A 15,730-nucleotide genomic window follows, 5' to 3' on the forward strand; every position below is an offset into this window, starting at 1 on the left:
GAGCTACTAGGAATGCGCAGGCGCAGGGCGGAATGTGCGCAGGCGTAGTACGCCCTATGTGACGTTATTTTCTGTTCGGAAAGCATCCCGGAAGTAAGGCGCATAGGGTCGGGGCTGTTGGAGCTACAGGGTACCCTCTAACTACCCAGATGGGCGACGAAGCCTTGATAGCTGGAAACCCTCTCGTGTGAACCAAGTTAGGTGAGAGGTCCCAGTGGTTGATCCTACATGGGGCCCAGCCCTGTGAAACTCCTATTTTGGTGGAGTGTATGAAAAAAATATGCAGTCACCAATTGTGATGCGGTTTATGGGGAGGAGTAAGGTGGTGGTTACTTGGAAAGAGGGCAAACAACTCTGAATAGCAATCAACCCTTATCAACAGGAGCTAGGTGGACAGCGTCGCCTGTCACTGTCAACTTTCGTGAGCAAGTGTGCCTGTTTATTGCCTGGAATGATCTGAAAACCACGGGTTTTAGTTCTTTAATTAGTGGCCACTGGGGATGAAGCAGGGCCCGGCTGGGCCCCCAGAACTCAGAATGCCTCCGGGATGCCCTGCCCCCATCCTGGCTGCCTTCCCTCTGCGGCTTGAACTCAGAGTGCCTCCCAGACCCAGGGCCAACCGAGTCCAGGACTCCACCTGCGTGCACGGCTAGCTCAACCAATAGACCTACACAGGAGTTGGGTTCTGGAATAATCATTTATTATCAGAGCACCGGTGGTCTGAGAAGGCAGCGGGTTAACACCTCCAAAAATTGCTTAATATTCTCAGACCAGCTTGGGGTATTTAAGAGAAAATCTGGGCGTTCCTCTAGAGATTACATGAAAGTTCTGGGGGTCTGCAAGAAGCCTTCCCTCTGGCAACATGAATCTCTGGTGGTGGACTCAGTAACCTAGGAAAAAAATGGGAGTAGCCCAGTAGACCAATGAGAATGTTATCAATAAGCCTAAGGGTATTAATCCTAAATTTCAGGGTAATTTTCTAAAACAGGGAGGGAACTGGGTGGGACAGGGTACTTTCTGAGCTCAAGCCGCAGGGGGATGATCTATTTTTAAGCTATATATTGGTCAAGGAAAGGTGGGACGTTGCAAGGCCTCTATTACAGAGGTCCCAATCAGGCCCAGCTTCAATTGTAGGTAATGCAAATCGTGACCCGATTAATCTATTGAATGGTATCTCATTTGCTTTCATGAACTTTTGGGCTGTGGAGCAATGCCTGCATTCTGTGCCAATAAGCCATCACAATGCCTTGGGGATCCCAACCCTGCAATATCAGAACCATTTACTCTCTTTTGAGCTTCCCTCCTATCTCTGTCTGGGGTTTTGAAAGGTGGCTTTTGCAATATGTCCTCTGCTTAGGATAGAGATGAAAGTGCAGGAAAATCCAGACAAGAACACTGGAATATTCGAGCACTGCTAAGTAAATCCTGGGCTGGAAGCATTCTAGCACAAAGCAGCCAAGAGAGGCTTTTTGAGTTTTCTTGTAAGAAACCCTATTGCACCTACCCTCATACTTTGCCCAGTTTATGGCAGTGTTAGAAAATGTCTGTTTTTAATTAAAAAGCCAAAACCTATAAGGCAAAAAGAAAAACCAGCCAGGAGAGGGGATGTCTCTCATTATGGAACATTTTCAAGCTTGCTCTGGGCGTTTAGATATTTAATACAGTATCACAGGGGCTGGGAGGACAAACGTCTTTTTCAGGAATCAGACTCCTAAGTGCCAAGAGGACTGTCACAGTAAACACTTTACACATAAACTATTTGTAATGTCCTTTGCTCCTTATGTGGGGAAATTCAGAGCCACATCTGAATTTCATCCTTGGCATTTATATTTAAGTATAAGCCAGATTTAGCCTCTGCAACATCTCAGAAAAGACTTTACTGTGGTAGATCAGGGTTTCTCAAACTTTGCCGTATATTAGGGTCACCTGGGGAGCTCTGAAAAATCTCAATGACTGAACCCCACTCCAGGCAGTGTCAGTGGTTTTTAATGCTCCCCGAGTCTAACATATCAGAATTTGAGAGCCACTGTGGTAGGCTGTAACAGTGACGGCTCCCAATAAACCATGTCTCCTGTTGTTCATGCCCTAGAGTAGTTCCCGCCCAGACTGAGTTTGATGTGACTTGTGTTGAGCAATGAAATAGCCTGTGTGGGGAGAGATTCTGGAGAATGAGATGCCATCTTGGACTTTCTGGCTCTGGGCAAGTCGACCCAGCTACACAAATGAACTAAACTCCACATGGAGCAGAAGACCCACCTGGCTGAGCACAACCAACCCACAGAATAGTGAAGAGAGAAATTCTATGGTTTTTAAACGACACCCGTTTTGGAGCGGTTTGTTAGGCAGGGAGAATTGGAATATTTATCTTCCACCATACTGACTTTCCACAGCACATCATGCTCACAGACCCCAACTGCTGGCTCATGAACAGAAAAGATCTGAATGTGACTTTCCACGAGGCAATGGGGGCGTCTGCCCAAAGGACCCACTGCTAATGAGAGTATGTCACCTCTTTTAGGTGGGTTTCGAACCACAGGTGGAAACATGTCATCCAATTTTCTCCAAATTGAGGGCAAACAGTAGTTTTGTAGTACGCATATTTTTCATGTGCAATAAATTCAAAGGCAGTGTTTTTAGTGATAAACAGCCTATAATTAAGACACTCAGACTTATATTTAATAACTGGTTTTTGTTTTATTCTGCAGTTCACATGTGAGAGCTGCAAAACCAATACTTCAGATTTTCTCTTCTGACTTTGTTATTCTTTTAGATCTATTATCAACAGAGACCATTTGTCCCAGGAGCATATGCAGTCTGATTCTCATGCAGTGGGGACATACAGGCCCTCACAGATCCTGGCTCTCCAGCACTGGAAGTTGGGTCCTCCCCTTTGAATGCACCCATGTCTGTCTGTGCTAAGGCTCTGTCCTGGTCCCGTCACCAAGCGGTGTCCTTAGGCCAGGAATGCCACATAGGTATCATGTATGTGCCAACTATGAATAAACACAGGGGGCTACTTGGAGCCCAGGGTTGAGGGTAGTGAGGCAGGCAGTGTCTGGGTTCCATTACAAAGAATGCGGTACTCGATTGGCAATGTCTGCCATGGCAACACCCATTGGACATGTCTCGAACGGGGATACTGGGGGAACAGGCTGCATGCCAGCCACCAGCTCAGCTCAGAAAGGGACAAGGCATTCGTTCCATCCTTGCCTTGGGTGGTTATTCTCCCTGGCCAGGTGGCTGAGGAAGCAATCTGAAGGCCACCAAGCTGCAAGTGGCTTCCCTGGGCCCCGGAGGGAACAGCATAAGCCCCAAGCTAGAGGGAGCTCAAAAGGGCAGCATATGCAGGGCCCCACATGCAGGGCTCCATGCGTGTCTGCACATTGCAGCTCCTCCTCTGAAGTCAGTTTCATCCAGACAAAGATAGCTGGCTGGATGTCAAAATGAGTTAGATGCAACAGAAATAACCTTAATCTCTGGGTAAACTCTCAATAATTTCCAATCCAAACTACAAAGTTTCATCTTCAATGTGTTCTTGAGAAACTAACATGGAGCAAAAGGATAGTCTTACTTTAATCAAGTTCCAGAATGAGGGCACACTGCTTTGAAAAGCACTGTCTCAGCAGGAGACGCCATGGTGTGTATAAAAGAATGTTTCTTAAAAATACCACAGGCACCAAATATAACCCAACTTGACCTTGTTTCCCCAAGGTGTCACTCCATAGCCCAGGTGGGGAGGCTACTTCGTCCAGCTGACTTTGGGAATGTCGTAGTGCTCTGTGAGTGTATCCAAGTGTCTGTTAAAGTCCTAGGGAAGCCGAAGAGAAAGCCCACATCAGCACAGCACCATGCAACGATATGTAGCACTACCCGCCCGTACTACTCCACACCCTGCCTCCCCTCAGTGAGCCCTCTCCTCTCAGAGCCACGCTACCAGGCCCTACAGCAGTCAGAACGCTGCCATCTCTCTTCAATGACCACAAAGAGGTTGGGTAAACCCCCTCCCGGCTGACATTCCAATGGATCCTCTGCCTCTGGGCTCAGCTGGGACTTACGTGGCTCAGCCTCCTGCACTGGGCATGTGACTTACCTCCACTCTTTGCTTGTGGGTTTTGGATGCTTTCTTCAGGATCCTTTCCATTTGCTGAAGAGAGGAGAGAAATGCAGGTGAGTCACGTGTTCAACACAGCCCAGACCAGCACAAGATGGAAGATGGGAGCCCTAGCCGGCCTGGTTCTCACACCTAAAACTGCTGGCGGTCTCAGTTCCCTCCGCTGCACTCAGGCTGATCCGACAGACACTTGGCTACAACACATCCCCCCAGAAACCCAGGTCAGCTGCCCTTTGGTCTGAGTGGCAGGAAATGTACTAGCACTGACTTGGGTAGACACTGCTGGGAGCTGTACAAGTGCTTCCTGCTTCCTTGGGCAATTGACAGAAATCTCATCTTGCAGGAAAAAAAAGTCCCAGATGGGGTTTGAGGAAGGACGATAAATGAGGAAAGGACCTGGCACGTAGAAGGTGCTTGCGTGACACTGCCAGGAGGGCTGCAAGATCCAAATCCCCAACACAAGTGACTCTGGAATATGCATCCAGCACCACCACAACCTGTCCCACCCCTCATTCCCAACACCCGAATGTACCTGGTTAAGAGTTAGGAGCGTGGGATGTAGAGCCAGACAGACCTGGGGCTATACCTGGTTCTACCCTTAGTAACTGGGTGACTGTGGCCCTCACTTTGGTGGCCCGGCCCTCCCTGTACACCCGGAAGCTGCGTTGCCTGGTTTCATGGCCTTGCGCAGTCATCTGCCACACTGACTCTGGGCGGGCCCTGTGTCTCAGTTTACTTAACAGAAAGTAGTGTCAATGCTGGGCTGAAGCCGTAAGGAAAGCTAGCATCTTTTGCTTTGTGCCCCTGGAAGCCAGCCATCATGCAGGAAGTCTGATGACCTTAGTGGAAAGAAAGGACCTGGAGGGTGAGATGACATATGGGGAGAGAGGCCATGGAAGGAACACTGAGGCATCAGACATGTGACAGCAAAGCCATCTTGGATGTTTCAGTCTAGTTGGGCCTCCAGCCCCAGCTGCTGACTGCAGCAACTCTAAGTAAGGTCAGCAGAACCACCTAGCTGAGCACGGTCAATCTACAAACATAAGATAATACTGTCAGCTGCCACCTGGCTGCTCCCACCTGTCCCTCACCTCCTTTGCTGCCTGATCTCCTTCTACCTCCAGTCAGTTCCCACCTGGCTGATCCTCCCTCTCAAGTGTCTGTCCTTGCCTCTCTTCCTGCTACGTGAGGCTCATGTCTTCCCATAAGAGGCCGCGCTGACCTCACCAGCTGTCACCAATGCCAGGCCCTTGGTGGGGCTCTGCCTTCTCTCTCCCTAACTCCATGAATCAGGTTCACAGGGTATCTTGGGTGCTGTCACCATCTCCACTTCACACACAGAAAATAAGGACCAGAGTGCACATAGCTGATGGCCTGATCCCTTCTTCCAGGCCAGGGCCATACCCCAAGGGCCCTGCACTCGATCCAGCCTTCATGCTCCCTGCACTCGACGAAACACCTTCCACAAGGGAATCTGCATTGCCCAACTGTACCTAGCTTTTGCCCACACCTTCTCCCTTCTCTCTCATCCGCCCCTTCTCTCTCTCTCCTTGGTCAATCAAAACCTTCAAGAGCACTGCTCGTTTTAAATGCCAAGAACAAAAATTTTCCCTTGACCTTCTACCGCCTCCAGTTCCATGGGACCCATTTTTCTGTTCCCTTAGAGAGTAAATCTTCTAAGAGTCATTTCTATTCCTGGTTTCCACCTCTGCGTTTCCCCACCCTCTCGTGGATCCACTCTAATCCAGCTTTCCTTTTAAATTTTATTTTTAATTATAGTTGACATACAATATTACATTTAATCAGCCTTTCTTCCTCCTCATTCCAAATGCCAACAAAAGGCTCTCAGAGCTTACCCCACAAGACGTCTTGGCAGGATATGATATGGCTGGTCAATTCCTTCTCCCCAAAACTTTCTCCACTCGGCTCCTAAGGATACACACTCTCCTGATTTTCCTCCTTCCCGAGATCCTTTGCAATTTCTTCTCTGCCACCTTCTAATCACCAGAGGTCAGACCTTATACCTTTTCTCTGTCACTGTTGCTCCTCAGAGGAGGTCATCCAGTTCTACAGCAAGTCCCCAATGTTTATCTGGGGTCCACACCTCTCCACTAAACTGCAGATTCAGAAGTCAAACCCTCCACGAGAATTCTCCACTTGGATTTCTAAAAGGGACCTCAAAGTTGACTTCTCTAAAACCAGGGTCTTGATCCCTCCCTTTAGAAACCTGCTTCACCCACAGCCCTTCCTATCTCAGTAAATGGCACCTTCCTTCACCCAGCTTCTCCTGCCAAAAATCTTGGTCATCCTTGATTCTTCTTTCCCAGCCCACACCCAATCCATCAGCTGATTCTGCTGTCCTTCCTTCCAAATCTATCCCAAATTCGATACCTTCCATAGCTTCCACTATTACTGCCCACCTCTAAGAAGCCACTATTAATCAATCGCTTTGTAGGCTGCATTAGCCTCTTCCCCACTCCATTCCTGCTCCAGGAGTTATATCCCAAGCCTGCCTCTCATTATAACCTTAGGGAAGGGATTTAAGTGCATTCACTTGTTAAATCCTCACCAAAAACTTATGATGTAGGGACTTAAGCCCCACTTTTCTGATGAAGAAACTGAGGTGTGGGAGCTTAGCCAATGTGCCCAGAGTTACACCACCAAGAGCGGAACCCAAAGACAGTGCATCTCATCTTTTTTCCTCGCTCTCTTTTTTTTTTTTTTTGTACTACTGAATTAAGCCTGACAGCAAAAAGTAAAATTTTCCCCATGTCACTTGATGGAATCACCCAGACCAAGATTAGAGGTTTTCAGCCTGGTGCTTTGACATTTTGGGTACTGCGTTCTTTCCTGTAGGGGCACTATCTTGAGCGTTGCAGAATGTTGAGTAGCATCCTGACCTCCACCCACTAGATGCTAGCAGCTTCCCTCCTGAGTTATGACAAAGAAAAATGTCTCCAAACATTGCCAAATGACTTCTTGGAAATGGAAGTAGGGGGACAAAACGGCCCCCAGTTGAGAAGCACTGCCCTAGACCTATTATTGCCTCCCCCCAGCATAAGGGCCAAGCTCATCTATCTAACGCTGCCCCCTCCTATGCCCCACCACCCACATTTATCAATATTTAGAGAAATAACTTAACAGCCACCTAAAAACAACATATTTGAATCTGCCAACAAAGTCGTCATGGGAACAGAGTTTGTGGTGACTTACGGCAGGGAGCACGACCATTTAACATCAACCGCTAACATCAACTGAGCAATGACTTTATACCAGACCTAGTGACAAATGCTTTACATGCCATCACAAAGCTCCCACTCCTCTTAGGAAAACGTACGTGTCTTGACCCCTACAGATGAGAAAACGGGGGCACGGAAAGAAGATGAGTCACTGGCCCAGTGTCACAGGGCAAATGAGCGACAAACCCGGTCTCCAGCTCTGGCTCCTTTCAACGCCATCTCTAGCTCTCCCCTCTGCTGTCCACTCAGGCTGAAGGTCCTTCCCGTGGTCGGAGCTCCCTCCGACGCGGACTCTTCCTCTTGCTCAGCATCTTCTCCCCGGAATTAAGATAATTTCTGACCGCTCGCCCTCCTCCAAGCATCCCGGGACTCCCGTTTTCGAGTCTCCGGGCCTTTCCTAAGCACCCACCCGGAGACCCAGACCCGCGGCGCGGGGCACCCCCAGCCTTTCCACCCGCCTCACCCGCTTCTCCTGCATCTTCTCGAAGGCCGCCTGGGCCGGGGTCCGCTTGTCCAGACCGCGCCGCTTCTCCTCCTCGTTCTTTTTGCTCGTTCCCATCGCTTCAAGGAGTTTCGCCTGGTCTTTGTCCTTCTTTTTCTTCTTCCTGGGAGGGAAAACAGGAGATGGAGTGAGGGCGGTCAGAGAGCAGGAGCCCGGGGTCTCGGAAAAAGGCTTAAGGGGCAGAAGATGGAGTCCCGCGGGCTTTCGGGACTCACCGCTTGGTCACGCCGACCTCTGCAACGCCTTTCAGCTTCAAGGGCCCCCTTTGGACCTGCTCGTAGGACGCCATGGCGCCTGTCTGCAGCTCGGCAGGTAAACTGCCACACTTCCTGTTCACTGTTTCCGGAAGAACTCCTGCCTCCCTTGGCCTTGAGTGGCCCAGCTAGGCGTTGCGCATGCGTGTTTGGCCACATTTCCGGGTTGAGGACCGAGCCTCCAGAGTCAGCCGCTGTGGCCCACTCTGCACCCTGACTCCTGCCACACTTCCGGCTTTGGTGCCCACTTACGGTTTCTCCGCCTTTGGGTTCCTCTAGACAATTGAAACCAATTTGACAAACTCCAATTCTTAACACCCAACGCCTTTTTGAGTGTTTTGCATGTATTTGGATAGCCTGTTCTTTTTTATTGCCATATTTTGACGGTTCAATGGTTAATACGCCTTTTAATTTGTACTGTTGCCCAAATTGTACCAGGGACTTGGGCAGGGTGGTGGTGGGAAAGGTAGGCGATGAAGGAGGTAGAAAAAGCAAGCATCCCCAAATCTAGACGACACCGGACAAAGGAGGGCTAGGTGCCTGCATTTCCCAGTTCTACCTGCAGGGGGTAGCAAGCGGCTGCCCAATTCTCCAGCCAAAGTCTCACCTTTTAGCATTTCAGAATTGTATGAGAATGCCAAAAGAGAACCACGGGGACTGCCAGCCTCTGCCAGCTCCCTCGTGGGTCCGTCCATGGTAGAATCAACTCCTCAGAGAGGGACACAGGAGAGACTCAACTGGAGAAATCTCTTCTCCCCAGCCAACCCAGCAATTTTGGAGCTCGTCTACAGCGCTTCCAAGACTGTGTGCCCTGGAGCAAGTGGCTTGAAATCTTTGAGTTTCCCTTTCCTCCTAAAATGGGGGTGATGAAAACAACAGCTACTACTTTATATGGATTTACATGGATCATCTCATTTACTCTCACAGCCACCTTGTTACATAAACCATCCTGATTTTATTAGAGGAACTGAGGCACAAAATGGAATCCAACCTATGCTGACTGTTCCATCCCTGCTTTTGTCACGACACTATGAAGCCATCCATCGTAGATGTATCAATATTTTACAAACCTTTAAGACAGTATTTCTCAACCTTTTTTTCATTATCAACACCTAAAGAGAACACTTTAACTTAATTTCACTTAATAAGAAAAGTTAAATACTGATGAATAAGATTTTATCAGGGAGGGTAGAGCTTGGAAGGGCCAGAAACCATTCAAATATCTAAGATTTTTTTGTCCCCACCCTGAACCAATTTTTTTTTACTCCTTTGGGGTAATATTGCCTCCACTGATAATTTATGTTCTAAGGGGAAATGACATATGAGTTGTTTCCCATTTGGGGCTATTGTGAGTAAGACATTCATTACAGGTTTTTGTATGAACATAAATTTTCATTTCTCTGGGACTGCCCAAGAGTGCAAGTGCCGGGTCATATGATAGTTGCATGTTTTGTAATTTTATTTGATTGTGGCAAGAACACTTAACATGAGCTGTCCTCTTCAGAAATTGTTAAGTGTACACTACATTAATGTTGACGACAGGCACAATGTTGTACAACTTATTCATCTTGTTTAACTGAAACTTCATGCCCAGTGATTAATAAGTCCAATTTTTTGGTTGCATTAATGCCCTCATTAGATCTTCAGAACAACTCTATGAAGTAGGTACAAAAATAATTTCCATCTTACAAAATGAGGCTCAGAGAGGTCAGGTGACTTGCCTGAGGCCACACAGCTAGTGGGTAGAGAACTAGTATTTGAGTTGGGGTATGCTTGAAGCCTCTCCACCATCATGCCTGTCTCTGGAAGGTGCCCCCTCCCCCCAAGCCCACCTGGTGATGGCAGATGTGGTCTGAGGCTCTGTGACCTCCCACAGCCTTTCTTCTTGCCCTGGTGGCCGTGGACATACTCAGGCTGTTGGCCAGAGAGCTTGGCTGTAACTTGAGTCTCACCCAGGCTTGGGGTGATGGGGCGGGTGGGCGGGTGACAGCCAGGGCAGGGAGATTTGCCTAGACACTGGTGCGTGGCAGCTTGGCAACCGTGTGGCCCTGAGGAACCTGGGGGCTTCAGGAGCCTGTTCCTGGCGGTGGCCTTCATCATGGGCAACAAGCAGACAGTCTTTACTCATGAGCAGCTGGAAGCGTATCAGGTGGGCGTAATGTGTGGGGCAGCCTTGGTTTCCTGGCCTGAGGAATGGGGACAGCATCCCTTGGTCCTGGGTGGGCAGTCAGCAAGGGTTCCTGGTGCAGCTCTGTGTGTGGCATTGGCAGAGATGAGCATGGGGAGGCGGGGAGAGGAAGCCTGGGTAGCGGCTGGGCCAAGCCAATGTCTCTCTCCCCAGGACTGTACCTTCTTCACGAGGAAGGAAATCATGAGGTCAGTCTGGGGAGGAAGGGAGGAAGACCCGGAAACAGCTTTCTGTACGGTACTGGAGGATGTCTGGAATTTGACAAGGGCCAATGCTTCATGACAGTTAGAGAGCTAATGGTCACCGGACAGAGGCAGAGATGGGGAGGCTGAGAAGTCACATCTGATCTTATTGTCACGCCTGTAGGCTGACGAGCTTGGATTTTCTCCCAAGGGTGTCAGGGAGTCATGGAGAGTGTGTGAGCAGGGGAGAGACAGGTCAGCATGTTAGAAGGAATCCCCCCCCACCCCATGCCTGTGTGAAGAGGCTGAGACTAGAGGCTGGGAGCACAGCAGCAGAGTCAAGAGGCAGCTCTGGGCTGTGGGGTTGACATCAAGGGGAGGGTACAGGGAGGCGCCCTGAGGCTGTTTCAGGTCCCTGGTGTGAGCGAGACAGGCATAAATGGGTATCCCACATCATCACTTGGCCCAGGGAGCCATTGTCCAGAGGCCCTGACCCAGGAACTTGGAGCTGTGAAACCCAAGCTGGCCGGGGTTCGGCTGCAGAGTGATCGGGGCCAAGGGCCCAATTGTGTGGGCAACGGACATCCATTATTGATGGGCACACCTTTCACCAGTGAGCCCCATTGTCTGGGCAAAGACAGCTCGCAGGGTCACCCTGGCTATGATGATCGAATTACTGATGGGAAACTGAGGCTCAGACAGGGGAGGCTGACCCCAACTCTGCAGATGGGATGAGTCCCAACGAGTTTGAGGGCGGATATTTCGTCTATCCCAAGCTTCTCGCTTGTCAGACAGACTAACTGAGGCTCAAAGGAGAAGAGGGACTTGCTCGAGGCCATATAGCAACTCAAACTCGGGCTGTTCCTGGAGGGGACCCATATAGGGAACTGGTGGTCAAGAGCGGATTCCAGATACTCCCTTCCTTGAGTTCCTAGTCGCCATATGACCCAAAGGCTCCTGTCCCCTTCTGAGACAGTCTCTAGCAGCTTGGGGACCTCTGACTCATCAGGATAATCTCTATAAGGCTGCTGCTCAACATGCCCTATGAAGGAATGGCATCACCAGGTGAGGGCATCATAGTTGAGAGCTGGCCTCCCAGTCTAGGTAGTGTGTATGGCATTTGGTGTTTTCCAAAATGCCTTTCAGTTACCCTTTTGAAAAGCCTGAATATTAGCCTTTGTCTCTGCTCTGCCTCATTGAGGGAATCCTGCCTCCCATTATGGAGGGGGAGAGGGAAAATGAGGATGAGGGTCTTTAAAAGCATGGTCTTGCTGATAAAGTGATGACGTCCAGAGATTCATAGGTTGGTTCAGATTCTCTCAATGCTTATTGTGAAATGATCTTGCCCTAAGCACTCTCCCTTCTGTCAAGCCCATATACCTGGTGAGCTCCTAGTCATGCTTCAAAACCCAGCACCAATGACCCCTCTTCCAGGAAGTCCTTCATCCTCCCTGGCTTGCTTCCCCGAGTCTGGTCTCCCCAAGCTCTGGGACTGTCTCTCGACCTTGCCTTTGTTCCCAGGGAGATAGAGGTGCCTGTGTGTTGCTCTGTGTGCCTGAAGGCTGGGCCTAGGACTGATGGCTCTTAGGGACCCAATATCCTTCAGTATGGAGTGAGTAGCTGCAAGAGTGAGAGAAGAGGGACAAGTCCCCTCTCTCCCACCTCCCAGCCCTTCCTGGTATTTCCCTCCCTACACTAGGCTCTTCTATCGCTACCAGGACCTGGCCCCCCAGCTTGTCCCCCTCGACTATACCAACTGCCCTGATGTGAAGGTGCCCTATGAGCTCATCGGCAGCATGCCTGAGCTGAAGGTATGTCTGGGTCATAGCGCAGGCAGGGGAAAAATACTACAATTCCTTTGCTGCATTCCAATGAGGTGAGTGCTGCAATGATTCCCATTTTACAGACGAGAAAACTGAAGTACAGAGAGGTCAAGACACTTTTTCATGGCCACGAAGCCAGGACATGACAGAGACAGGATTCAAACCCTGGGTTGTTGGGAGGATGAGATGAGATCATACTTAGCACAGGGTTTGTTGTATGGCAAGTACTCAGGGAACGTTAGTTTTTTTCATAGTATGAGCTGCTAAATACGGGTTCTTCTTAACTGGATGTTCAACACATGGTTTGAAGGGGACTTGTGAAGTGAGTGACTGTGCCTAGAGATTATTGTGTCACAAGGGACAGAAAGGTTATTCAAGAGGGACGCAATGGATTATATCGCATGAGCAAAAAATCCAGGGGCCGGGCTAGCATCCTAGCATCAGGTATGGCTGAAACCACGGTCTCTGAGAATCTCTTTCCATCTCTCAGCTCCTCCCAGGAAGAGGCCTCATTCTCAGGCAGTGTGTATGGCATTCGAGGTAGTGAATGGAACCCTCAGAGGCCCCAGGTTTCCTCCTGTCAGCTCTACAACCAGCAGAAAGCAGGTCCCTCCATCCCAATTTCTTCAGAAAACCTCCCAGGGCAGCCTCCAATTGGCTAGTTTGAGTCATGTGCCTATCCTAGAGCCAATCACAGTTGCCAGGTAAATGGAAATCTCTGATTGGCCTCACCAAGGTCATGTGGCTGCTGCTGCAGATGGAAGTGAGGTCAACACCACCCAGACCACAGGGACAGAGTGTGGAGTTGTCTGAAGTTCTGTCCAGGGACCACGGGAAGGAGGGAGTCTTTGTGGGGATTACTTGGAGGTTCCCGGGAAGGTGGGTGCTGAGAGTGAGACCCCATGGAGCCCCTGAGACCCTGGCCAGGGATGGCCTCCCTGCTTCCTGTTCCCAGGACAACCCGTTCCGCCAGAGGATCGCCCAGGTCTTCTCCGAGGATGGGGACGGCCACATGACCTTGGACAACTTCCTGGATATGTTTTCTGTGATGAGCGAAATGGCTCCCCGTGACCTCAAAGCTTACTATGCGTTTAAAATCTATGGTGCGTGCAGAACCCGGGGTTGGGGACTGTGGGGTAAAGAGTGGGAACAAGACCAGGCCTGGGGCTAGGGGCTGCTCTGCTGTCACAGTGTCTCCCCAAGGGCTTCAAGGCCCAGCTTGGCCTTTTTCTCTACGCTACCCCCTATCTCCTGATCTCATCTCCTTGGTCACTCCATTCTAGCCACGCTCTTCCTCCAACACACCAAATTCTTTCTGCCTCCAGACCTCTGCCTCTATCTGCCCAGAACACCTCTCCCCTGGCTCCTTCCTACCTTGAAGTCTAGGTCAGAAGTGGCCCCCACCCCCAGTCATTCACCGCCCCCTTCCTATTTCTGTCCTAGCATGGAGCAATGCTGCTTAATTTCTTGTGCATTGATCTGTTCACTTCTTATCGACCTTCTCTCTGAGGAGACCCAGGGCAGTAAGTGTCTGTTTGGTTCACCATCTGTCTCTTATGTCTGGCACATAATAGGTGCTCAATAAATGCTTGTTGAATGAATGAATAAAAATTTATCACAGTGCCTGGCACACAATAGTCACTCGATGAATACTTGTTGAGTGAGTGAATGAATGAATGAATAACGGTCGTCATGGGGCCTGGCACATAGTAGGTACTCAATAAATACTTGTTAAATGGATGAATGAACTTGTCCCAGCCCAATTCAAAAGGAAGACCCAGCTTCTCCCCCAGGGTCTTGGGTTCCCTCCAGTGCCTCAGTTTCCTCCTCTGTGACATGGATATAAGGTATGCCCCCCCTGGCCCAGCCGCCCTTCCTCCTGTGTCTGCCCACCCCACATCCCCATCTATCCTACTGCTCAGACTTTAACGACGACGACTACATCTGTATGCGGGACCTGGAGCAGACGGTGACCAAGCTGACACGGGGGGAGCTGAGCGCTGAGGAGGTGAGCCTGGTGTGCGAAAAGGTGCTGGATGAGGCCGATGGAGACCATGACGGGCGGCTGTCCCTGGAGGACTTCCAGAACATGATCCTGCGGGCACCCGACTTCCTCAGGTGACACCCCGCCGCCCTGCACAATCCACTTCCACGTGTGAGAAGGGATCTGAGTTCACAGACTTGGTTTGTCAAAGCTCCTTTATTCATTCATTTGTGACCTTGGGGAACTTGCACAACCTCCCTGGCCTCAGTCTTTAAAATGGCCTGCATCTTTAAAATGGGGATAATTAGGGACCCCGTGGGCACCTCCTGTGGGTGGTCACAGCTCTTTGGAGGAGTAGAACATGGCTGAACTTCAGCCCTCCCTTGCCTGAACATTTTGCAGTGAACAGACTGCACAACTGTACTTGGCAACCCTGGGGAGAATCAGACCCCCCCACTGTATGTTGGATAGTGAGGGTTACATGAGTTAGTACAGGGGGTGGCCCGCCACCTGTTTTTGTACTTCCCAAGAATAGTTTTTAAATTATATTTTTAAATGGTTGCGGGGGGGAAATCAAAGAATAATAATACTCCACAACACTTGAAAGTGATGTGAAATTGATATTTCCAGTCCCATCAATAGTTTTACTGGCACACAGCCATGCCCATTCGTGTCTGTATTGTCTGTGGCTGCTTTCGGGCTACAAGGCAGGGTTGAGTTGTGCCAAGTTGGAAATATCAACTATTTGGTCTTTTCCAGAAAAAAGTTGACTGACCCCTGAGTTAGTACATGGAATGAATTTAGAGCAGTGCCTGGCATGCAGTTGGTGTTCAATAATTGTGTGTTGTGGTTGCCGGGGTGGCTGTTATTGTGGTGTCCTTGCTTGCACAAAGGGCCTGGATAAGCAAGGCTGGTCTCCTAGCAGATGGAGACACAAAGAATGACAACCAGGATGATGGAGCACCCTCTGTGTGTCCCACTCTCCGCCCTCTATATAGCCCAATGAAGGAGAGACAGCTGTTATCCTCATTTCATGAGGGAGTAAACTGAGGCCCAGAGAGGGGCAGTCACTCACTCAGAGTCCCACAGCAAGTCCAGAATATCAACTTTGATCCAAAGAGATGTGTTCCCAACCCCTGGGGGAACTCAGGAGATCTACAGCCTGGGGCTTCATGCGGGGGGTGGGGAGGCCATCTCCCCACGTGGCTCCTGACCTGCCTCGGAGACTCACGGCTGGAGTGTAGGGGAGGAGGATGCAGGGGTTGCCCTCTGCCTGATGACACTGACTCCCTTCCTCTTTGCACACAGCACCTTCCACATCCGCATCTGAAGACACCATGGAGGAAGAGCCGGGCCAGAGGAGGGTAGGGTGACACCTCTCCCCACCATGGAATCTGGGCTCTGGGAATAAACACACATCATTGAGTCACACCTCCTGGGACGACAT

General features: G+C 50.0%; 2 protein-coding genes across 3 annotated transcripts; one reads left to right on the forward strand and one right to left on the reverse strand.

The window, feature by feature from the left end:
- Positions 1–3,549: 3,549 nt before the first annotated feature.
- Positions 3,550–8,223, reverse strand: FAM32A (family with sequence similarity 32 member A). The gene is made up of 4 exons (XM_019736879.3): positions 8,068–8,223; positions 7,814–7,955; positions 4,091–4,144; positions 3,550–3,808 (listed from the first exon to the last, which is right to left on the reverse strand). The coding sequence occupies exons 1-4, from the start codon at positions 8,139–8,141 to the stop codon at positions 3,740–3,742; spliced, it is 339 nt and encodes a 112-aa protein (XP_019592438.1). The 5' UTR covers positions 8,142–8,223; the 3' UTR covers positions 3,550–3,739.
- A 1,897-nt stretch (positions 8,224–10,120) lies between these two features.
- On the forward strand, positions 10,121–15,715 carry CIB3 (calcium and integrin binding family member 3). Of its 2 annotated transcripts, XM_019736878.3 has the most exons (6): positions 10,121–10,255; positions 10,448–10,482; positions 12,176–12,287; positions 13,255–13,402; positions 14,222–14,417; positions 15,592–15,715. In XM_019736878.3, exons 1-6 carry the CDS (start codon positions 10,205–10,207, stop codon positions 15,611–15,613), a joined length of 564 nt encoding a protein of 187 aa, XP_019592437.1. In that variant the 5' UTR covers positions 10,121–10,204; the 3' UTR covers positions 15,614–15,715. The 2 variants fall into 2 exon arrangements, with proteins under 2 accessions (XP_019592437.1, XP_074194097.2); XM_074337996.2 differs by lacking the exon at positions 10,448–10,482.
- The last annotated feature ends 15 nt before the right edge of the window (positions 15,716–15,730 follow it).

Source organism: Rhinolophus sinicus, chromosome 15 (assembly GCF_057876585.1).
Source record: "Rhinolophus sinicus isolate RSI-liver-muscle chromosome 15, RSI-T2T, whole genome shotgun sequence".
NCBI lineage: Eukaryota > Metazoa > Chordata > Mammalia > Chiroptera > Rhinolophidae > Rhinolophus > Rhinolophus sinicus.